Here is a 24642-nt window from a genome sequence, read left to right as displayed (position 1 = left end):
TAAACAGTAATTTGAGAGTTACATATCTGAACAATGGAAATGGGCACCTGAACAGTAAGAGCAAGGTATTTTCCATGCTGCAAATCATTCCAGTTTCGGACATATTTCTGTCAACACAACTTTGAAGGTAAGATTGCTGCTATTACATCCTAAATAAAGCAGAATTAGCAAAGTCTGTTGCTAGTGTCTTCAAAGTATTTGTTTGCTTTCTACAGAGGTCTAAATATCCATCTGAAGAAAAAGCCTATTGCTTTTATTCTTCTGGGAGCAAACACAGCAAGGTGCTTGAGTTTCAGATCTTTCTTTGCACTAAAAGGCCATTTAGAGTACTGAGATGGAAAAAGTTACCCATATTTGCAGATATGAGAAATTGGAAAGCAAGAAAAGTATAAACCATGAAGACAGAAACTGAAATGAATACAAATGGGGAGCAAGGTGAAATTTAAAAAAAAAGCGCCAGGGATGATAAAAGAGAAAGAAAAATTATTTACTGAATTCTAACTGAAAGCTTTGTCACAGATAATTTAAAATGTTCAGAATCTTCTTTCATTTGTAGAAAGCTGATGAAGGAATGAGCTAAATTAAATGCCAGCTTATTAAGAAAATTAAAAATGCATGAAATTAGCAATATTTTTTACAGTCACCAATATCAAGCTGTCTAAAATCTAGTGGAACAGTAATGACAAAGGACTGCTTTTGATAACAATTACCCACAGAGTGTTTGATAATTTATGCTGAAAAGGAAAAGATGTCTAATAGTAACAGAAGACGACGAATATTGTACTTTGTACTTTTAGTATAAAGTATTTGTCAAATTCAACGCTTACATTGTCTTCATGTAGATAAACTGATTTGTCCAAACAGGCAGCTACGTCATGACTATTCAATCAATACAGCAGCTGCAGAACGGCCAGAAGGCCATAATGCAGCAGAGGGGACTTCACAGCAGAGGATTCACAAGTTTGTTCATTTTTTTTTCTTCTGCACGCATGCATATTTCTAGAGACACATGTATATTTAAACTCAAACATTTCTCCAGAGAATATCCAAATTCTTTCATAACTGTACCAGTCTGCTAACAGAAATCTGGTTGTGGTTTTCACAGACTTCAAGATAAAACCGAACCAAACGTAAAAGGACACAAATCCTTCGTAATTCTCCTCTAAAGTAACGCCTCATGATGTTTCTAGTAAGTTGATGCTACCACTCAGTGACAAGCCATTTGCAGTTTTGCAAGCCTATTTTCTGTTCAAACAGTACAGTTTACACACACAGTGATATTTTATTTCACACAGCAGAGATGTAGTCAGAAGCCTGAAACAACGCAGCTCGCATTAACGGCCTTGCCTAAAGCCTGTTGGTTTTAGCGGGGATTTGCACCCGTCAATAAAGACAATGCAAAACCTGCTGCCCAGCAGATTAACGTCAGCACAATGCATTGTTGAGCCGGGAACGCTAGTTTGGGTCTCAGGCTTTGTGTTCTGCTCACTGGGTGGCAAAAGCTGGCCATCCTATATTGCTTTCAAACAACTTTAGCTGAACCCGGTCAGCTTTGCCTACCTCACGAGGGAGCAATATTTGCTTTCCTTTGCCTGAAAGGATCAAAAGGTACCAAAAAAAAAAAAAAAAAAGTATATCCATGAAATCTCCCTGATGCCACTTTGAGAGAGAAATTGATGAAAAAAAAATATAGGGGAAGGAAACGTTTGTTATTGTTGACAAGGTAAAGCTTATATTACAGAGTGGAATTTAAATTTTTTATGTCATTTTTTTATTAAAATAGCTTTCGTGGTAGCCACAGGAAAGATTCAGGTTCGTATCACATGGGAGAATAAATGATGTACAAGACCATCCTTGTTGAGTCCATTAGACATGGTCTTCTGAAGAGGCTGCAGAGTCTCAGCTCTAGATGCTGAGAACAAGGAATTCTCCTCTAATTCTTGGTATAACAAATATGACATTATTATTTCCCAGAATTTTCAAGTGATTTTTCACATCTTTTCTAATCTGTAGGTTAACTGTTTCCGATACTCCTGAGCATATGTAACAGTGCTTTGCATTAATAACTGAACCTCGGTACAAATACAACAAAGGCAAGGAACCTCGACCATTCTGGTACCTTCTGTACTGGCTTTTAACACGGGACAAAGTCCCACAGCAGCACTCAGCCAAGCACGTTCTTGCTGCTATGTTCAAACATGTGCAGAGGTCTGCGAAATCTAGTCCAACCACCTCACCCACTTCACGAGTCCAACCTGTGGCCCACAGCACACATTAACTTTATCTGATCACCAGTTAATTATGACATTTCTCCTCTTATGAAACAGAGCTGGAGTCTAGTTTACACTTCGTACTGAAATAACTTGAAACAGAATTAGAGTACACAAGTTCTAACAACGTTCCTCATGTTTTATCTATCATACCTTACAAAAAATATTATTTTCAGTTTAATCAGTTATTATCAGAACATGTCACCATGGCCTTCCATTCCATTGTAAACGTCCTTTACGTTTTCAACTCAGTACTTCAATAACTTTCTCAAATTTTTGAGTTTTCACGTTTATGCTCGAAGCAGATAAAATGCAGTTTCCTCTAATAAGCTTTATAAATAGAAACACTGCAATTGCCAGTTTCTTGCCCCACCCTGCTTTAAGGCCCATGGAAATAACTGTTGGTTTTTAATTACAACCTTACACTGCTGCCTGCCATTTATTTGCTTTCAGAGCTCAGTTACATTTTTCCTCTTCCACTATCTGCAACTGAGCTTGTCAACTATTATTAGACTTCAGAAGTCACTCAGCTGCCAAAGGAGCAAGTACCCTGACTTTGACAAATTTAATAGGATTAGTTCTTTCAGTAAGGACATCAGTACCGAAAGGGACTGTCCTCACCTCATTACTAAAGACCACCTCTTTTACGCTATATTTGAGCAAGTTATCAGTTATCGCCATGGTAATTTTGGACCTTTCACGCCTTATGTCATTAATCCTCTTCCTCTACTGAATACCTGGAAGGAGATCAGCTATCTTACAATTATATTCGTGTCTGAATGATCCCGAGAAAACAAACCAGAAACTGCACCAACAAAAGCTCCGCTATAGCTCTCTCAGTACTCATTCTGACCATGCTTCCTGCACTGAGAAGCCTTACATTTTTTCTGCTATGACATTTAAAAATAAATGACTTGTTTCGGTGCAGGCCATCAGTCACATGGGATTCAGTGATATTATACAGTGATCACACAAATAAGGAAGTATAGCAAATGGCACAGATTATTTCAGTGTGAAAGCGTTTAAAAATATTCCACGTGTCCTGAAGAAAACGTTATCTGTTAACGAGGATTTTCAGATAACTAAGTTCCTGTCTAAGGGGGACAGCGAGACCCCCTCAAGGGTACTACTGGGGGCTTTCGGAGGCTCTTTTCAAAGGCGAGGAACGCGGGGTGACAACCCAAGCTGTGTTTCAATAGCGGGAGCCGTAGCTGCAGGCAGTGCTCCCTTTCACCGCGCCACCCCGTCCAGGTGCTCAGCAGCGCATTCGCACTAACCGACCCCGAGGCAACGCGAGGGCCCCGCGCACCCCGCGGCGCGGCTCGGCTCGGACCCCGCGCCCCCCCTCCCTCCGCCCGCCGCCGCCCCGGCTGCGGGGCGTCCAGCCCGGCGGCGCCCCCGGGCAAACACCGGGGCCGGGCACCGGTGCCCGCGGGGGGGCGGGGGGTGGCCGCCAGGACGGCGGCGGCGGGAGCAGGGGCGCCGCGGCAGCGCAGCGGGACGGCCCCGCCGCCCGCCTCCACGTGCGCCCGGCGCCGGCGGGAGGGGAGCGCGGTCCCGCGGCGGGGCCGCCCGCACCGCCCCGCGCCCAGCCCGGCCGAGCCCGGCGCGGCGGGACCCTCCCGCCGTGACTTTGGCCGCGCACCGCGGCGGCACGTGTCTCGTCCTCCACCGGGGGCAGCACCGGCGGCACCCAGCGACCCTCCGCTATCCGCTGGGGCTTCTTGGTGAAGAAGAGCCCCTCCCCGCCGCCCGTTACCTCAGTTGCTTTTGCTCCAGCTTCAGCTTCTTGGCTTGCGGCTCCCCCGCTGCCATCTTCGCCCTGGGCGGCGTGCGGCGCGCTCCACTCGCCCCGGCCCGCCCGCCAGCCCCGGCCCGCCCCGCAGACCGCGCCGGCACCGCCACCGGGGGGCGGGGGCGGCGGGGCGGGCGGCCGCGCCGGGCGCCTGACGGGGAGGGGAGGGGAGGCGAGGCGAGGCCGCGCCGCCCGCCGCTCCTGCCCAGCGGTGCGCTGCCGCGCCGCCCGCCCCCCCGGGCGGTTTCAGCGCCTGGAGGCAAGCCCCGTCCCCTGCCCGCCGCCGAGGCCGAGGGGCGCCGGCGGGCGGCGGGGCTGGCGCGGGGGCGCCCGTTGCTCGGCGCTCAGCGCAGGCAGCGCCCCGGCCGCCCGCGCCTCCGCCGGGGGGCGGCTCCGCGCGCGCTGCCGGGCCTCGCCGCCATCTTGGCCGCTGCCCCGGGAGCGGGACGGGCCGCACAGGGCCGGGGGAGGTACGTGGGGCGGGGGCCGGGGGCCCGGGCCGCTGAGGGAGGCCTCACGGGGGCGGGGGGGGCGCGGGGGCCTTGGTTTCCGTGTTCGGGGGGGAGCGGCGGCCGTCGCGGTGGGGCGGGCCTCGGCGGCGGCCGCGGGACCCCCGCCCGGCGGGAGCCGCCTGTCCCCGTCCCCGTCCGCAGCCGCCGGCCGTTGTGGGTAGCTGGAGTCGGACAGGGGTGACATCCCTGTCAGCGGTGGTAGCGGGAGACTGCCCCGTGAACCCCAGCCCTCCCGTTTTACCTGCGTCCATTGCCGTTGTTCGGTGTCCATTCAAATAGAAAATTATTTCCGTGTTTGAATAAAAAAACCTGTTTTTCTGGGCTCTGGTGCGTGTGCAGAACAGCACGGCTTGCGCTGGAGCCGAGGCCCGGCCGGCGGTGGCTGGCAGGGCTGCGGGCGTGCAGGGTCTCGGCGGGAGGTCGGGCGAGGAAGCGGCTGGGCTGCCTCCTGCCCTGTGCTCTCCTCGGACCGGTGTCCCAGGCCCAGGGGGATCCACGTAGGTTACTCTCTCAAATGGTCAGCAGTGATGAGAAGGCAGGATTATACCCACGGCGGTCATTTAGTTTAGTTTTAAGGGGAGATGGCACAGGGCCTGCAGGAGGGATGAGGCAAAACCTACAGCAGAGCCGCGGGGGGGGGGGGGGGGGGGGGGGGGGGGGGGGGGGGGGGGGGCTGCAGGAGGAGTGGCACCCAGGTCACCCGAATCTTTTTTCAGCAGCATTGCTGCAAACCTGGTGGTTATGGTCGTGCTGTACTTGCTTAATTAGTAAGGGGCCCTGTGAGTGTGGATTTGCATAATATGCGCTGGAAATTAATCCGTTATCATCCACCACTGTGCCTTGCACAATGGCTTCTGCCCTGTTCGGTACCTAACAGGGTAATTGAGTGGAGGTTGTTGCTTCTTTTGTTTCAGGCCTAACCTGCTTTGAAGTAGCAACGCACTTACCATCTTTTCAGTGTGATGAATGATTTGTACCCATTAGATGTTGATCAAACTGGAGGAATAGCTTCATCGTTAAATGTAGCCGTTGTATAAACAACCAGGCAAAAAAATCGTACTTGAATAATGAAAATTCATGTTCATAGGAGGCAGACTACAGTATGGGAGAGGAAAACCTATTCTGCAAGAAAAGCACAAGCAAATTAAATTACTCTTGCAAGAGGTAAAATCATGGAAGCAACGTTTTGCAAAAGAACTGACTAGACCAACTATGAGAATGATTCAGCTGGCAGTTCCCAGCAGGTTTGAATTGTACATAGCTTCTCATTTGTTCAAAAAAACCCCATCTGAATGGTATTTCACTGTAAATGTCTGGGACTTAATCTGTGGTGTGTTGGGTGCTAACTCAAAAACACAAGCAAACCTGGTTTTGAGAAAAAAAAAAGTATGAGACAAGCAGATTCTTTCCCATCTGTGTGCACATACCTGAAAACTCCTTGCAGATGGCACATTAAACATTAAGACCACTCCACGCCCTCTAGTGCTTAATTTTACTGTCCTTGTCCAGAAATGAAATCTCCTGATGTGCAAAATAGCTATGTACCAGCTAAGTCACAGTTACTCTTTCAAACAAAGCTCTCCTTACAAGCAGTTCTGCATTAAGTATCTTAAATAGAAACCTTGTCGTGAGCATTCATGAAAGAGAAATTGAAGTCCTTGAGGTAGAGAGGTCTGAACAGCAGGTGACAAGTAGCAGCTGTACTTTGTGGCTGTAATAATGGGAAGAAACCAAATTAAACCTTTTTATAATGTTAAGTTCCTCCCTCTTATTTCCCTTTTATTTTCCACCAACTTCCACCTTCCCATATAGCTTTCAAAACTTAGTTAATACACAGAAAATAAGTGATCTTTTTTATGCTTATTTAACATAATGCATGAGAGGCTGCTTTTTAACAGGAACTTCGTAGAAGATTCTTTAAGACTTAGTATTCGGGAGCCTGATTTTATTCATATAGGATGGAAGAATTAAAAGTGTGCCTCTCTGCTCCATTCTCATGGAAGAGAAGGGAGGTAAAAATGGTTATATACCTTCTTTCTACTGTATGTGTTTGGACTAGTTGTGGCGGAATGCACACACATTAGTAAGAGCTGTCAGTTACAGCAGGGTTCCAGTGATGCTTGTTGGCTTTGATCTAGTATTTCAGTAGTGCATAGCTCTTTGGCACTGTGCTTGTCCTTTCTGGAACCTTGAGTGCCTCTTAAAATAGAGCCTGTGAAAAAGAGCAGTATAAAGCTGGTAGCACTGTCGCTCGGGCCCGTCAGTCTTACTGGAGCAGTGAATTGGGAAAGCACAATGGAAAACACCTTCCCAAAGAACTACTGAGATGAGGCTTTTATATCCTGTGATTGAATCCTGCTGCCTTGGCCGTTCATAGTTCTCCATGGTTTGGCTGTAATATGAGCCTAATTATCAGTCTGTTCCTGAAAATCCCATTGACAGTAAGTGCCTGACAAGATATTCACCTTACCTGTGTCCGTTTGGTCCTCTCTATCTATTCAGTACTGCTTTCAGAGAGTGAATTTCTTCAGTCGTCCCTTAGTAGTCCTAAAGCAATGAATTTTTAATTGTTTTGGTGGGTGTTTTTTTCTAAGAAACTCTTGCTTTTTCAGCTTTTACAGTGAAGCTTTCTGTTCTTGCAGGTCCCAAAGGGAACTGCAGTTATTCAGGATCTAATATTGTTCTATTATTCAGTATCTAATATTGTTCTGTTGGCAAGAGATGGAACTTTCTTGCCAGCAATTAGAAGTAAATTGAACAGAGGCACCATGCAAATGTATTGTTAGAAAGCTCATCAGTCAGTAGATGAAATGCTGCACAAATTCTTAAGCAGGCTGTGATTGTTACTGGTAAAAGCATGGAGGAAGTTGGAAATTTTGTTACAGATACCAAACACTGATTTAAGACAACTTCAGAGTATTCTTAAAGGGCAACTTCCTTTTAAAAACAATTCTAGAAAGTTACTAACAGTGTTTTAAATGAGAGTAAAGATACATAAATGTATACTGAGCATCTGAGAAGCAAAGTGTTTAGTCTTTAATAGGGATGATCTTGCCGATAAAATATGCATCTACGTAGTTGCACAGACACAAGCACTTCAGGGTGTTAAATTAGAGTTGATTTGATTATGGGAGTTTTGCTTGACTAACAGAGAGGGACACCAGGCAGTTCTTCAGAAGGGCTGCAAAAACATTTTTACTTTAATGTGCAGATACGTAAGCCATGGACATCTTATGAGTACAAAGATTAGTGACACTTGACCAGCAGCAGTAAGATATGCTAACAATGTTAGGAGCCTTAAAAAAACTGTGAAATTACAGAACATTCACATTTTGGTAAGATCTGAGGCTTCCAGGTGTATCAGTTTGAATCACAAGTTCTAATGTTGTGTCAGGTTGGTCTAGCCAGTTATACATATGTTCAGAGCTGCCATGTTGGCTGTCTTGAAAATGTCATTCAAGTATTTAATAGGACTTCTCTTCATTAGGTTTGCTGTTTTAAGAGCCAGTGAATAGGGCTGGGGAGGTGGGGACAAAAGGTTGTCTACTTTTGCCACATCTGTGGCACATCTGTGACACATCTTGAATTTATAGGAAAAAGCTAAACTACTGACCAGCTGGTTGTGACAAAAATACTAGCTTTAAAATAGAAATAGAAGTGCCTATTTTAGCTTATTTGTTTCTCCAGATTACTTTAAGCATTTGACTACTTTCCATTTGCTTGTCACTAGAAGTTCATTTCCACAAATACATAACAGAGGCTCAGACAGTCCACCACCACTAATCCTTCCACCCTTCAGAGCAGCTACACCAAATGCAGGGAACGTGGAAGCTGTGGAATACTTTCCCAGTGATGGTCCCATTTTGAGCTGGTTTCAGTAATTATTGCTAGCTCTAAAGGGCATTGCAGAGGTCAGTGATAAATTCTTCACTTCCCAGTTTTCAGAGCTTTCACTGTAACTCAGCTCAGTGTTACGGAAAAGCAGCTGGTAACAGTATTTCTGCATTAATTACATTTTAGAGTACTTAATTGTAGCTAAGGACAAGCATGTGCAATCAGTCTTTTTCCCATGCTCGCAGCCTCTCCCTCTTGCCAAAGAGCTCCACTTTTGTCTTGTGAGCCTGCTGTGACTTCAGTCCAGATGTTTCTGTGCCAAGAGATCGAAAAAATAGTAACATTGCAAAATCCAGATTTAGTTAAAAGAAAAGATACAGACTTGGAAACAGCATATTGAAGGCGCCTTAGTTAAAATATTTAGTTCTTCTGTGAGGACTTCAAATTCTGGTAGGATGGAAATGACTGCAGAGAATCAAATGGAGTTTTGTGTGTCAGAGCAAGAATGGGAAGTCTGTGAAAAGAAGCTGCAAAACCTCTGCTGGGCTGCTTGTTGCTTCAGTGCCTGTGAGATGCCTTTCAGTCAGGCAGTAGTATGGAAGGCTGTCAGCCTGCTAAAAATGAACTTGAATGGCTTGCTCTGGACTAAAGATGCAAATAATAATAATCCATGTACATCTTCAGTCTGCTTCTTAGGTAGGCCTAAAAGCAGAGAGATAGGAGGCATATTTCTGAAACAGTTCTAGAAGCACACTTTCAGTATTTACATAGAGTGGTTTTATGCTGCCATCTCAAAGTTGTGTATGTGTGCGCTGCTGCACAGGTACTCTCACGATTCTTAAATTTTGGTGGTGCGCTTTTGCTACTGTTTTTTTAAACTTACAAACTTTGATTCAAGACCTGTACCCTCAAAGTGCTGCAGCTCTTAACGTGCTTTGCTGTTTGGCCACAAGTATTAACTTGACCTGTTGGTGTGAGGAATCTTACTGTTACTAGATTGATTTTTTTTATGTTCAGCATTATTTAATCTTTTTTTCTTTGCAAATCTAATGTTCTGATGAGATAGAAGAAGGTAGGGTACTGAGAAATGAATTCAGGGATGTCTACGTGCCTGAAATGAAATCTGGCACTCAAAAATAGAGTAGCAGGGAAATCTTCAATATTGGGAGCACTGTAAGTAATGTTTGTTAAATAATAGCTTACATAAGATATTTTTGTAGTAGCACTAGTTGTAAGATATCCAACATGAAATCCATCTTTAATTGGCTGGTGCCAATTGCTTGACACTGTGTGGGATAAATCAAATTACTTAGTCTTGCGTATAATAGACTGATGTCCCCACTGCTATAAGAGCTTCTTTATTCTAGTCAGCACGGGGAAGCGTACAAACTGAGCTGCCTATTGAGTAATAGGGCAGGGCTTGTGCCCATGGGTCTGCCTGCTCTATATTTAAGCTGCAAGGAGAGCGCTTCGATTTTCAAGAGCACTTCAAATTAGCAGCAAATTAGTCTACTGCTAAAACTTTTGAAGAAGGAAAGAGGGGTTTTGAAGCGAACTCTTACGCTAGAAGCAGAATAATTATGTATCATGGGAAATCTTATAATCCCTATCATCCTACCCAGAAGATAGGGTAGGCAGCTAGGTGGGATTTTACTGCTGAGTTTCCACAGCTCCTGTAAAGCTGTAATCTGCCAAGTGTGGTCCCCCGGATCATGTTGCTACTGCAGTTCACCATGAGGCCACACAAACACTGGTATGAACACAGCTGGTACCTGGGCAGCTTGGGGCAGATGAGTAAATAGGGACAGTGGTCCAACGCTACCACCCTTTCTGGCTACCCATGCCCTCCCTTGACTGCATATCAGTCATGGTCTAATGTCCTAAGTGGAACTTACTGCAAAAGAAGAGGCCCTGCTAACACAGCCATTTTGTGCGCCAGGAGCTTGCTGCAGGCACAGTAGAACGAAGTGGCTGTGTTTATGTAGCGATTATGTTGGCCTGCTGCACGGCTATGCTTGTTAAAAGTATATTGTGGCAAATGCAATCATTTCTGATCAATAGAATCTGTATCAGCGTTAACAGCAGGACAATTGCTAGGGCTTAAAAACACTGTCACACGTATCTGATATACTTTGCAGACTATTGTCCAAAGCTGCCTGCAGTCCAGCATAGCTTCTCCACAGTGGGCTGTAGATCAAGTCCTCTGGAAATGGGGCCTTAGCAGTGCTGCTTGTACTGAAACTCTCCTATGCAGCTTTGTGTGCATTTACGAGGAATTGGGTCTTATATTTGTTAACAGATATGCTATTGTATCCATATTAAAATGTACAGAGAACTATTCTAAGCTTTATAGCTGATCACCTTCATATGTTTAGGCTGGCTTGGTGTGGAACAATACTGACATTCAGTGGTTGATTATACTTGCCACCACTGTGTGACTATCCAGGAGATTTTGGAGGGTTTTAATGTTCAGCACTGGCTAAATTCAGAACATGTTTAGTTGAACTGGATTAAAGCAACTGTGTCAAGGCTCTTTTATAAGAATGCTGTGCTCACAGTATTAAAATTGTCTGTTTTTTCAACAAACTAAATTAGAGATTAATTTGGTCCAGGAGAGATACAGTAGAAACACGTAATAATGCTTTGAAGCTTTGTTTCCTTTCCCACTCTTAAGCAAATTGGCAATCACAGTTTCCAAAAGAACTTCCTTTTGTATACCATATTGGCTTAGTTGGATTTTTCTGTCTACGTTTTGACTGTTGGTCTTTTTGAGTCTACCACCAAAGACAGTGTGCTCTTAGCAGGAGGTATCTAAGACCCGGGAAGGCCCCAGTGAAGATGAGCACATTGCTGTTATGCATGTGAAGGAGCAGCTGGAGTTTAGAATTTGAAAAGCTGGATCTTGGCTACCTTCCAACATATGCTGACTTAGGTAGAGGGAAATAGCATGCTAACTACCTTCTGTAGTAGTCCTTTTTCACCTTCTCTTTCACCTTTGGAAGACATACTTTTGTATAGTCAAGATCTGCAGGGCCAGACCATTTTTCAGTGTTACAAGTGTGATGGGAGGTCAGCCTAGTACTCTGGGCAGTTTAGATTCAGACACAGCATCAAGAGCTCACTCTGGATGGAGCTAAGTGCTTATTCCAGTATTTTGGAATGAAGCTTAATAATGCAGTGTTTGGACTTCTTAAATCTCCGTGGGACTGGGCCATTTACATCTAGATGCTTCTGTGCGGTCTTCACATTTGTGTGCCAGATTTAACATTAGTGAAGAAGCAAATTTTATCTGCATTTTATGGCATGATCCTGGCCAAACATCCCAAGAGTAATGAAAACTATGATAGGTTTTATGGTAGATGTGTCTGGCTTCTCTTGGACATGCAGAGCTGATAGTGGTCTTCCTGTTTCAAAGTGTGGATGCCCAGTAACTGTTCGGTCTCTTTCCAGTCATGGATTCCTCCAAAGGCTAAATAAACTTCAACTGAGGATATCTCCATTGCTATCATCTGCCCATTTCCGCCACCTCCTCTGCGCCAGCTGTAGCCCTCTCTGGCAATGTAAAAACTTGCATCAGGAAGCTGATCGGACCAGAAACTCCTTTTTCTGGGTCAATTTATGGCTGGACCAGTTTCCTAATATAGGTAATTGCAGAACCGCAGACCTGCTCAAATCAATACCTGGAAGGCAAAAGGGATGAATAGCCAGTGGCAGGGGCAGCCTCTTCGACTACAGAATGAATTTTTGCAGGATGTTGAGTACCAAGGTTAACTTCACCTTGATGAGCCAGTGCTTGGGTTACATTTTGTTTGTTTTCTAAGCCTGAGTTTAAACTTGGACCTTATTTTTGTCAGAGGATGGTAATGCTGCAGGTCAGCCAAAGCATTATATGTGTCTCATGTAAAGGCTAAAGAGATAAACTGAAGTCTAATAGCATTTGTCTCTTCTTGTAAATGTGGAGAAAATGGTTTATTCACTTCATTAGAATCAACAACTTAGTTCACTTAGTATCTCATTGAAAGTTAAGAAATAGACTGGGAATTAGTTTTTAAAAAGGCAAATAAGCTTCTTGTCCCATGAATAAAATGAAGGATCAGTGGCTGAGGCATGTTATTTGTAAATCTTTAAAGATATAAGAAAAACCAGTTACTTTCCTTATCTGCAGTTCATACTCCCCTTTTTCATGAGTGAGTTTTTAAGTGTAAAACATTTTATGTAAACATATTTCATGTGTGTCAAGCACATTTGAGGCAATTTTATTCATGAAATCAGTTTTAAACTCTTAGTTTTGTGTACTTTTAATGAATTACAACCCTTTATCCAAGTGCAGATTGGCATAGATCATAAGTAAAAGACTAATCAGCCAGCAAATAAACACTTTTCTAGTTCAGTAGCTGAAAGCTGACAAGCTAAAGAGCTATATCTTTAAGATAGCACAATTCTTAATTATGTGTGTAAATATTACGCAAATTCCATCATAGGAAAATTTATGTGTAAGTTACCCTTACATGTTGCCAAACATGTTTAAGTGAGTGCCAACTCATGAAAGTCAGCTTTTGTTTAAGAAATAAATTACAAATACCAAATAGGGATGAAAGTGGAAATCAAGGGTGCTAGCTTCTTGCTTACTTTGTGATATATGTTAGTGACTTAATCCACTGTGAAATATTTTGTGGTGGAACATTCCTCTAAATAAAGAAAATGCAATTTAAAGAAAAGCAGCAAAGCAGATCTTTTTTCTTAAATTCACAGTGCTTGTTAACAAAGAATGACCATTGTAAGAAAGGGAATCTGGGAGAAGAAACAGTGATGTCAATCCTTATATCCTTTTGTTCATTTTAACTTCTTTGAATGTGTTTCCAACAGAAAATGATCCACAGCCTGTTTCTTATAAACTGTTCTGGTGATATATTCTTGGAGAAGCACTGGAAGAGTGTTGTGAGCCAATCTGTGTGTGATTATTTCTTTGAAGCTCAGGAGAAAGCAATCGATGTTGAGAATGTGCCTCCTGTCATCTCAACGCCACATCACTACCTCATCAGCATCTATCGGGATAAAATCTTCTTTGTGTCTGTCATACAGACAGAAGTGCCACCACTCTTTGTAATTGAATTTCTGCACCGAGTAGCAGATACTTTCCAGGTCTGTCACCATTAAATAATTCTAAAATTGAAATAATTCCAAGGGAATTTTTGTATAAACTTCTTTTAAAGGAAGGTAATAAACCCTCCTGTCAGTGACTTCCCCCTTTGCAATTTCTAAGTCAAGCACTAGTTTATAGAGTACAAAGGAAAAGAAGGTGTATTTTGTGTATTCATTTGATTCATAGTTACCAGTGCGCATGCACTAAAACCCAAATCACACTTTGTAAATGCTGTCTTTTTTTCTGTAAGCTTTTGTACTGGTCATGTTATATAGATGAAAAGCAGCATGCAGTCATGAAGCACTCTGTAGGGAGGAAAGAGCTGCGAAGCATGAGTCCGTTTTCAACCCATTTCACAGATACTGTAAATAAAGGAACCTCTGTGAAGATTGAGCATTGCCAGAAGACAGTCTCCTTATTTTATGAGTCTTCTGACTGAAGATGTGTTAATGTTCACAACTGGGAGAACCTTTAGCACATACATACTAGTAAACCAGATTACATCAATTTCACTGTTCACGCTGTCTTTATTTTTAATTAGATGATAAATGTAACCTTAGCATATGATGCCATCAGACTACAGAAGTAGCTAGTCAGTTTAGGCACTAGAATTCCTCGATATATTGGGGGCTTTCTGTAAGCAAAAAACCAAACAAACTTTTGCAAAGCAATTTAACAGGAATAAAAATCCTCTCCTTTGTAATCCCTGATTTGTTTAGGATTACTTCGGCGAATGTTCTGAGACTGCAATTAAGGACAATGTAGTTATTGTGTATGAACTTCTAGAAGAAATGTTAGACAATGGTTTTCCACTGGCGACAGAATCTAACATATTGAAGGAGCTGATTAAGCCTCCTACAATTTTGCGCTCCGTTGTCAACTCCATCACAGGTATGAAAATAAATAATTTTCAGTGGTGACTGGCTGCTTAAAAACAAAGGCCCATCATGCTTTATAGCTAAAAAATAATATCATATTGGTGTGAATCTGTAAGGTGAGGCCACTGTCCTGCCACTTCTCACAATTAAGAGTTGAATAAAAGCAACTTCCTCCTTATTTGCAGTTTATGCCTGGCCCTTTTGATATCCCCAGTAGCACTGTCTGGTCCAGCCACAGCTGCTGAAGTCCCTCAGGAATAGCAGTTCCCAGCACAGACAGCACATACTGGAGACAGGTGCTCTGGGATTGGTACAGAGCTAGCCCTAAGCTTTGAATAACTGAGTTGCATTGGAGAAGGTTATGCATTTTATAAGAAACCATTATAGAAAGGTGTATAACAGATATCCAATAAATCTTTGCTGGCTAGGAAGAGATAACATGAAGGGAAGCAAATAGCCTGTCCTCAGCCTCCTCCCTGCCCCCACCACCATTAGCATCCATCAAGTTTGGAGCTGGTTTCAGGCTGTTGTAAATGGGTATGTCTCACACTGACAGAGCCAAATGTTTGTCAGCTGAGCTGGTGGAATCTGCTTGTCTGGCAAGCGGGTGCAAAGGAGGTACACCATGAGGTGTCACATGGGGTCAGAGATATGCGAGATGTTTGCCTGTACATTGTGTTAGAGAAGGGTAGTAGGTGGGCTGCAGGGCCACACAGAGGTAGTGCTTAGAGGAGAGGGTCTTTGAGGTAGCACATGTGGTTTAATCTTTTGAGGATGAATCTCATCGGTTTTAACTTCTGGGTTTTGGGTTTGTTTGGGGTTTTTTTTAATGTGGTTTTGGATGGTAGTAGTTACGAAAAATATCTATGACGTTAATGGACTAGATGCACCGCTGTAAGGGGAATTAAGACTCCTGAAGCCAAGGGTTGCAGCATCAAATCCTCTTGTTTTATCTAAAGCCTTATTAGAATTCCCTAGGAGCCTAAAGCGCCTGCCCAGGGCAGCCTGCATCTTGTCTCTGTCAACAGCTCAGTGCTGAGGAGGTGGGAAACAGCAGCCTGAGAGCTCTTCCTCCTGCCTGGTCTGGCAGCCCAGCCTGCGTAGCACTGCTGCTCCCTGCAAAGCTGCTGAGGGACGCAAGGCACAGCCACAGCCACAGCCACTGTTCCCCTTCAGAGATACAGTGGGAGTGAGAAAATGGTTGCAACTCATCCCCAGTGTGTTACAGCACTGGGGTGGACTTTAGGGAGGGTTTTTTCACTGTGAGCTATTTTACTAGCTCAAAAGAATGAAAACTTCTGTTTTCTGCCTTCTAGGAGAGGGCCTACCCAGCAGGTTGTGTAGAAATGCTAACCACTGGCTGCCAGCCTCTCAGTGACAGCAGGACACACTACCACATTTGTTGTGCTAAAGGGCACAAGCAAGTGTGAGCTGTGGCCCTGTCCTGAGACCTACTTCTAGAAGAGGGAGTTGTTTCCACTATACTGGGATTCCAAGATCAGTCACCTAAGCCCCAGAAGTGATAAGATTTTTTTTTTTTTCTCCTTTTTAAAGAATCATCAGTTTACTTTGTAACTAGGTAGCTCAGGAAGCCCTTTTCTCACACTGGGTGGTATGAAGAACTAGGAGCCGAGGGTGACAGCAAGGCAGGCAGGGGCAGAGGCATCACAGGTAAGGAGCCCAGAATTTGAGCCAACAGGTCCATCAGGATCAAATAACAGGGTCATCTACAGTTCAGTGATAGCCAGGAAAATCCATCATGATGAGACAGGTCAAGCTAGGAAGTCAAGTCTGTGGGCCAGGATCTCGATCGATTTGGCATGTGGTCCAGTGTAGACGTGGCTGTCGCGTTGCTGCAAGGTAGCTCAGATGGGTACCAAAGATGAGAGCCTCAGCCTAACAACAGCTCCCAAGCAAAGGGGGAGACAGACCTCCTTAAGGCTTCTTCCAGGTTTGTCTTCTTTACAATTCTTACTGGTAAATCAGCCCTGAAGGCAGCCAGCTAAAACCCTGAGGAGAAGAGGGAGACATCCTTAAGGCCCTCACAAGAAGCTGTAATGCCTTGAATTGTAGCGATGAAATCCTTCACAGGATCTAGCCCCACATCTGCTCCCACTCAAACCTCCTACTGGCTTGAGCCTTGTATTTTACTGTGCAAAATATAGTCTGAAAACCGTAAGTCTGGACACATACTAAAAGTGCATTCACGTCACCTAATGAATTAAATTTTAGTGGTCCAGGTTCTAGTATGCAGTTCTTGGGGGCAAATCTTGCTTTGATTCTTAATTTGGGCAGTTGAAACATTCCTCTAGTAATTAATTACTGATCTTGAGTTCCTTTTCATTTTTAAGGCAGTAGTAATGTGGGTGACACACTTCCCACTGGACAGTTGTCCAACATTCCTTGGCGCAGAGCAGGGGTAAAATACACAAACAACGAAGCCTATTTTGATGTCATTGAAGAAATTGATGCGATTATAGACAAATCAGGTAAGATGCCTTGCAAACTCATTTTTGTTTGTTGAATGTGTTTACATTTAGCTACTGATGTTTGTCTAACTGCTTTTTCGCATGTGTTTTATAGACATGAACCTGTATCTTAAATAGAAATATACAATTTAAAATGACATGCCCAAATGTATTTCTTCAGTTTATCTTAAAATAGCAATATGCTCTAGGCTGCTTCAAGAACATCCACAAAAAATATTCTGTACTTAGATGTTTTCTGTTTGTATATTAATTATCTCTCAAGAGATATAAATGGAAAAATAGTTGAAGTTTTAAATGTGATGAGAAAATTTTCTTCCATTGTTCCTGCCAACAATTTACTGTAGTCCTCATAGGCCCTCAAATGAGCAAGACAAAAGCTTTCATTAGCTTTCTTCTGATAGCAAGACAAAACTTGGTGCAAAATAGCTGGACAGTATTGTTTTCCTTATATATAAGTGGGAGCCAGGTACTATGAAGCATAATAATACTCCTTTTCTGTAAATGAAACATGATGTCTTCAAATACAAAAAATCTTTAATCTGAGATTTAACTCTGAGGAGGAATCTGATAACTTTTGTATAAATGTTGGCAGTGCCAGGAAGTAGAAAAAACTGATGCAAAAAGAAAACTGCTATGCTGTGGACAGTAGCCTGCTGGTTTGGTCATTGGGGCCATCGGTTACTAAAACTGAAGACTGCATGACACTATTTTGTGGTGGTACGGGACAGGGAGCAAATCTCTGATTTCATTCGGTGCTGCTGTTGTAGCAGTAGTCAATGTTGGTTTGGTTCCATACACCAATTCGACAAACGCTTTGGCCACTGTTGAACTGGATAGTCATAAATAGCTATTGTGCACCTCTTAGTCTTGGTGTCTTGAAACTACAAGAAGGTAGCAATCACGGTCAGGACACCCTGACGGCTGTGTTACGCTCCTAGCTCAATAGGATTCCCAAGACCAGTATGAGTGCTTAGTCTGAGGAGTTATAATCAAGACCATATTTGTATTTCTGTATGTATTTCAAGCCCAGTCAGTGTCCACTGAGCATTTAAAATTTCCTACTGAAGATCCGCTGCAGCAGTCATAGCTACTTTTTTCTGCTCTGATCCCTTGGGGACTAGCAATGCAAGAATCTTTCTTCCTAACCTTCACTAGGACTAAGAAGTAGCTAAGGTTGCTCCCCTAGAATAGGGATGTTATCTTGTTTCATAGGGATATAGTTAACTGCTCTCATCTGAAACAGGATCCCTTCTTTTCAGGCAAAGTATTAACCTGCAGTTTCTCCTTCCCCTTGACTAGATCAACAATAGTTTCTACATATCTTCTAAAATAACCTTTGCTTGTAGGGCTAATTAGTCCAGAGTCCTGCTCATGCCTTTCTGTCTTTATAGAGCATTTAAGGAAATGAGCCATTCCTGGATAAGATTCTTGGTGTTCTTGCTTTGGGGTTTTTCAGCTATAGATTTATTTAACATCAAGATGAATATGTAATCCCACTGTTAAACAAGCCACGCTAGTGAAAGCCAAGGTTATCTGGAGCTTTATAGCACAAACTTACTGTGTTTTGATGTTGACTGTTTTGATGTGCTGCTTCTTCCCTGCACCACTATACAACTTGCTAGTTTTCTGGAGACAGGGGACAGGGATGAAAGAAAGGAAGATTCAGAGCTTATATATTCTGAAACTCATATTTGCTCATTGCTGGCAACCAGTTCAAGCACATCTAGTACAAGTCCTGTGTAACAGCTGGCACAAGTATAATTAGCTGATTTGGGACAAGCTGTTTGCTCTGGCTCGTGTATGTTAGCAAGCTGCCCAGGCCACAGGTAACTGGAATGACCTTTCCTATCTGTGCCTGGCATGTTCTTGACTGTTGTGCAAATGTCATCTGTGCCCTCTAGCTGCACTTCACAATGTTTGTTAGGCCCTTGATAATAATGTTAAGTATCTTTTTTTTTTTTCTCCCCCCCACAGGTTCTACTGTCTTTGCAGAAATCCAAGGTGTTATTGATTCGTGTATTAAGCTCTCAGGAATGCCAGATCTTTCTCTTTCTTTCATGGTAAATTTAGCACATATTTAGGAATTTTAATTGCTCACAATTTATTTTTCTTAATGATCAGAGTATATAAATTTTAAGAGTGCAATCGCTGCTTCCTGTCTTACACATAAGAAAAATAACCTAAGTTTTGCATCATATTGTAGAAGGTCAGACCAGAAATCCATCTAGCTCAGAACCATGTCTTAAATAACGGCTTAGATAACGATACTTAGAGTCTAAGAAATAGGAATTCTGTAGAGTTCAGGAGCTAGTTCAAACTGCTGATACTTGATGAGATTTCATTTACCACTTTGCCACTACTTACAGAACCCACGGCTGCTGGATGACGTCAGCTTCCATCCATGTATTCGGTTCAAACGCTGGGAGTCTGAGAGAGTCCTTTCGTTTATTCCTCCTGATGGGAATTTCAGATTGATCTCCTACCGTGTCAGTTCACAGAAGTATGTTTCTGTTTAGACACACTGGTTCTTCAGATATACCATCTACCGCTTTCCATCTGAGTAACTGCAGATTTCTCCTTGTTATGGGGGGAATTTGCATTGTTGCTAAAATGCATGTTCTCAGGTTTTTTCTCATCTGTTGCTCTGTCCCCTCTAAAACAAGAAAACAGTTTTCAGTTTGCTGCTGATACTCAGCAATCATTTTTCAGTGGGATAAACCACACACGACAGTAATATAGGGCTATTCATTCCTCGTAATCATTGTTGCTGCTAGATGCTTTGTGGCTAAGTCTCCGTATACATAGAGAACTCCGATGTTCATAAAAAGAATAAAGCAAAAAAGTCTAACCTGCAGATATTTGCAGACTAAGTCTGATTTGGCTGGTGACTGTTGTGAGAATTGGCTCAGGGATATTACTTAAAAAAAACCAAACAGATGGAGGGAAAGAGATTAGGACAAATGATTTGGAAGAAAATATTTTTTTTCCTGTGATTCTCTGCTAATAAAATCACTTAAGCAATGATGTTGAAGAGTTAAGTATCACTTTTCATTTCTGAAACAAACTGGTTCTAACTTGAATACCTGCCAGAAACACAAGAACTATTTATGAGAAAGAGCGTTATTTTCTTAAGCAGAGAAGTAGCCAGGATGCATTCAGCTACTGTCTTCTCTTTTCAGCTTGGTGGCAATTCCCGTATATGTGAAACACATGATCAGTTTTAAGGAAAATAGTTCTTCGGGAAGATTTGATGTTACCATTGGACCAAAACAGAATATGGGGAAAACAGTAGAAGGAGTTGTCATGACAGTTCACATGCCAAAGGCCGTACTTAATATGAACCTCACTGCTACGCAAGGCAGCTATACATTTGACCCAGTTACTAAAGTAAGTCTTAAGTTTTTATTTATTTAAATATCTAAGATGACATTAGAACAAGTCATACGTATTGCAGAGCACTGGAGCAGTGTTCCACACTTCACAGAAAACTTTCCCTTCAGCATATGTTTATGAATTAAAATCTTCTCTTTAAAATTTGCTTTTACAAACTTAGATATACACCAGCTGTGACATGTGGTATTATCAGTCTCCTTTCACTTCCCTTCTTTTCCCCTGCCCCTTCACCCCCCTAACATTTTTCTTTAGCGGATGCAGCAATATTTTGCTGGTGGTTTCAGCTATGATATATTTTGTAATTTATGTTCTTTAAAACATACTTATCTGGAGAAAATGCAGTAGACTTGAAAATAGGTAGCCAGAAAAACAGGGAGCGGGAGATAATAAAAAAACGTCTTCCAAAAGATCTGCCTGAAGACACACAGGAAGGAAGCAAAGGGTCTGAAAAACAGTATCTTGGGAGTCCTGCTTTCTTGCCTCCGAGTTGGGGTTTGAGACCTAAAATTCCTAAAGCTCCTGAAGCTATTTAGTACCCAGGAACCATTTTGCTGAAATGCAGTCTGAGACAAACCATTCTGCTGGCTCTAACACCCTGCGCTCTGAGCTTTCTGCTGCCCTTGGAATATCTCAGTCAGCAATTGATTTGAATTGTAAGTGAAAGCTCTCCAAGTAACATTTTGTTTCAAAAAGAACAGGCCTTGATCTTCTAAAAACAAAAACACTAACACACTTGAAGTCTCCTTTCCTCTCTGCAGAAATAAATTATACTGTGTTTTTATCAAGAGTTGGGATAACTAGGTGGACTGTAACTGCAAAAGTTTGTAGAAGTAGGGAGAACTGAGGTTTTTCTGCATTTATCAACAATTTTCAGTTTATGATATGAACAAAAAAACCAACTTGTTGGGTGAGTAAAGGGCCAACTTGGTTCCATGTATCTTCTTTAAAGTGTAAGAATCAATGGGAAACAAGTGACCCTTAGAAAGTTACTCTAGCTTAAACATCTTCTTTTGCCAAGTGCCTTGCTCCTGTCCTCCTCATTCTCGTGTTCCTACGACCTTTGTGCTGGTTATTCTCCTTGCTTCCTGGATCTAGCTGTCCCACTCTGACAACAGGAACAATCACCATTACTAAGGGAGCAAGATGTATGAAGTACATAGACCAACTAAGGAATGCTGACAGGGCAAAAGAAATGCTGGGAAACAAAGGACACCATACCTGCAGGAGCCCTAACCATGGCATCTCCCAGGCAGTGGGCTAATTCTCAGGGCTACCAGGCTACTTTCTGTACCCAGCCTGCAAACTAAAAGCTTGATATGAACTTGACCTTATAGGTTGTTTCCTAGAAAGCTACTGCTACTATTCTCTCTTTTCTGACAAGGTGTTAACATGGGATGTTGGCAAAATTACCCCTCAAAAGCTACCAAACCTGAAGGGCATAGTGAACCTGCAGTCTGGAGCCCCCAAGCCAGAGGAGAATCCAAGTTTAAACATCCAGTTTAAGATACAACAGCTTGCAATTTCAGGTGAGTGCGTAGGTGTTACGTGAAATTGGTACTGACGGAATGAGTAGCAGTAGGAAATGAAGTGGGAAACTGTTTATCTTTTAATTGGAGATGCTGCTCTGAAGTCAACTTGGCCCAAACCGGTAAATTCTGATTTACCTAAACTTGACAGTTACCCTTGCTGGAGGACTCCCTTGCTGGGAATTGTGAATTCCCAATTGTTTTGCTTAAGAAAGACTGTGAGAAGTATACAGAAGAATGGATTTTTCTTTGTTGACTTCTGCATTAAACATGCTAATTTATCCTTTTATTGAAGGGTGATGGATGATGATTTAGCATGCTGTTCTTGACTTGCCTTAGCCTTGTACCACTAAAGCCCTTTCTAGTGGTCAAAAACCTCAAAAACTCCATTAATTTTAAAGAATGCCCTTCCTATTCTTTCCTTCTGGAGCTGGTTAGTTTTTCATCTTCAAAACAATCTACAAGTAAAATCAGAATGAAGTCTATAGGGTAAGTGCAAAAGTAAATTTAAGGCAAACAAGGCCTCAGTCTGCAAACACTTAAATCATGCAAGCTGTCCATGTGTAAAATGCTTCTGCAAGCAAGCTTTGCAGGATTAAGACCCTAACAGAGCGAAGACTCGCATTTGGGAAGAAGGATGACTGAAGGCAGTAGATGAGAATCGGTGGTAGTGCATGTAGTACCCTTCTAGGTAGGTACAGCCTATGGTCCTTTTGCTTCCTAGACTATTTTGCTGGGTAAGTAACAGTTAGTTCTTGTCTAAGAACAGAATCCTGCAGTTTCCTCTTAAACTTGCAACCCACTAGTTTAAATCTAGCAAAACATAGTGGATCCAATGGCTGGATGCCAGAGATAAAATACCTGTGAGAAAGCAGGGGACAACCTGAAATTGTTAGGTAATTAACAGCTACTGGCATTCCTCAATTAATAGCAAAGGGATGGCTGGTCCTTGCAATCAATTAATAGCAGAGGGATTGCTGGTCCCTGCAATTATGATTTAGAGTGAAAAGAATGCTAAAACTTGTCCTTTGCTTCAGCTACATCATTGGAAACGAGTGCAGCGTACACGAGCTGTGGAAGATAAACTCATTTGTTCAGTAGTTCATCCCTTGGAAGGAGGATGTCAGCTCACTGAGCAGAACAGAAAAGAGCTGTTGCCCTGCCAGGGCAGCTATGATGAGGTGACGAGAAGGGTCTCTTCTGTTTCAAACCAGATGAACTTGCGAAAGGAAGGAAAATAAGCTTCCTAACGAATCCTAATATGCTTCTAGAAAGCAGGACTTTTAAACAGACTGACATGATTTCTAGCATTCTGCTTTTAACTTTGTACTTGTTTTTGTCTTTTTCAGGACTGAAAGTGAATCGCCTAGACATGTATGGAGAAAAATACAAGCCTTTTAAAGGTGTCAAATATATTACAAAAGCAGGAAAATTCCAAGTCAGGACATGAGAAGATGCTCTACTTGCAAGAGGAAATTCCCCTTAAAAAAAACTTGACTGCTTAGTGACTTATGTTGCTATTAATTAGGTGCCAATTAATTAATAGACACTGATTAGTTTGGGATCAAAGCATTTGTGCACAGCAGCTCTTAAAATGAAAGCATAGCTTAGTCTTTCTTAATACAGCTTTAAAATAAGGTACTTTTTTTCTAATACACCTTCACTCTTTTTTTACTGAATTGTTGCGCTGGTGAATAGTTTGATATAGGTGATCCACAGAATGTCTCAAACACTACACTGCCAGTCGGATACCAAAGCCCAGAGGCCAAGCACATCATGAAGGCCAGCCAGGCCACTGGAAGAATCTTGTGGTGGCACGTTTTGCTGCTGCAGCCGCCTGCAAAGAAAGCTCAGCTATTCTCACAGCCAGCTGCAAACTGGTATTCCACAAAGCATCATGTAATCCCTTCAGAAATAGAAAGCAGCAGTGAGAGGGGCAGGGGTCCCACAGGGGCCTGGGACATAGCAAGTGTCACTCCTGAGAAAGAGCTGATGAAGAAAAAAGTAATTTCCTTGTTTACAAGAAATCGCCTTTCTTAAGAAGCATTTGCCTTAATCAGCTTTCATTTGTGCCATCTGCAGATGAGCTGATAAAAATAACATTCTGCATTAAATCTGGGAGGTGATTGTTGCTTCAGTAATCCACTTTCTTTCCATTCAATCTCATCATTGCCATCATGTTTTTTTAAGAATACAGTTGCAGAGAGTAAGATCTATTTTTTATGTGAAGCCTTTGCTTTGATTTAAATGTTCCACTTGTTCGAAGTGGATGCCACCAGATTTGTGCCATGTGTACATTGGAGCGTAGCTTTTTAGATAGCACAATAGAAGTGTCAAGTGTATTTAATGGTTGTGTGCTTTAATGTTATGAAATAAAAGGGAACTCTACTGCAAATACATCCTCTCATGTGAAATGTTCACGCTATTGTAAACTATTCATGATGCTCTTAGGCGGGAGACATCTGATATACAATGAAACGATGACTATTTGCTACATCTTTACTAACCTTGATCACTGTGCAGCTATTTAAAATTTAGAAAGGGCATTTATGAGCATGGCAGGTTAGCTCACTTTCATTTTTTTTATTTTTACATGGAGCAAAATTAATGTTTAGATTATGACATTTCAAAGACACAACAGTGATAATGCAAAGCTGAGTAAACTTTTCCTTATACACCAGCATAAACTTGTTACCTCTGTAACCCAATATGTGTCCCACAGTACCCTTCAAGGTTTCAAACCATACATTTGGTCAGTACATGGTAGGCTGAGAAACCCAAGTTCAGAATTAAGGAAGGGTG

The 24642-nt window shown here is 42.6% G+C and overlaps 2 protein-coding genes across 7 annotated transcripts in view; one reads left to right on the top strand and one right to left on the bottom strand.

The window, feature by feature from the left end:
* Positions 1–4160, bottom strand: part of ADK (adenosine kinase) — a 298730-nt gene extending 294570 nt beyond the window's left edge. The window contains exon 1 of one of the 2 annotated variants that reach the window (XM_030030964.1): positions 4030–4160. In XM_030030964.1, coding sequence (XP_029886824.1) covers positions 4030–4085 — 56 coding nt within the window. In that variant the 5' untranslated portion in view covers positions 4086–4160. The remainder of the gene's footprint in view (positions 1–4029) is intronic. The other variant, XM_030030968.2, reaches the window with a different exon arrangement.
* Positions 4161–4235: 75 nt separating this feature from the next.
* AP3M1 (adaptor related protein complex 3 subunit mu 1) lies at positions 4236–24235 on the top strand. 5 transcript variants are annotated; one of them, XM_041127398.1, is made up of 10 exons: positions 4236–4535; positions 5665–5741; positions 13278–13553; positions 14274–14445; positions 16784–16921; positions 18896–18981; positions 19288–19421; positions 20101–20308; positions 21696–21840; positions 23190–24235. In XM_041127398.1, the coding sequence occupies exons 3-10, from the start codon at positions 13281–13283 to the stop codon at positions 23288–23290; spliced, it is 1257 nt and encodes a 418-aa protein (XP_040983332.1). In that variant the 5' UTR covers positions 4236–4535; positions 5665–5741; positions 13278–13280; the 3' UTR covers positions 23291–24235. The 5 variants fall into 5 exon arrangements, with proteins under 5 accessions (XP_040983332.1, XP_029886818.1, XP_029886820.1 ...); XM_030030958.2 differs by lacking the exon at positions 5665–5741 and adding an exon at positions 11862–12055 and having other exon boundaries at positions 4421–4535; XM_041127399.1 differs by having other exon boundaries at positions 4481–4535; positions 5665–5821.
* The last annotated feature ends 407 nt before the right edge of the window (positions 24236–24642 follow it).

This window comes from Aquila chrysaetos, chromosome 11 (assembly GCF_900496995.4).
Source record: "Aquila chrysaetos chrysaetos chromosome 11, bAquChr1.4, whole genome shotgun sequence".
NCBI lineage: Eukaryota > Metazoa > Chordata > Aves > Accipitriformes > Accipitridae > Aquila > Aquila chrysaetos.
The sequence above is the reverse complement of the archived record's forward strand: the minus strand, read 5'-3'. Positions and strand labels throughout refer to the sequence as shown.

Excerpts from the sequence above, each read along its gene's own strand:
- AP3M1 (XM_041127398.1), top strand. The coding sequence starts at position 13,281 with ATGATCCACAGCCTGTTTCTTATAAACTGTTCTGGTGATATATTCTTG. Across the intron at positions 13,554-14,273 it reads GAGTAGCAGATACTTTCCAG|GATTACTTCGGCGAATGTTC; the intron begins GTCTGTCACCAT and ends TGATTTGTTTAG. Across the intron at positions 19,422-20,100 it reads TACCGTGTCAGTTCACAGAA|CTTGGTGGCAATTCCCGTAT; the intron begins GTATGTTTCTGT and ends TTCTCTTTTCAG.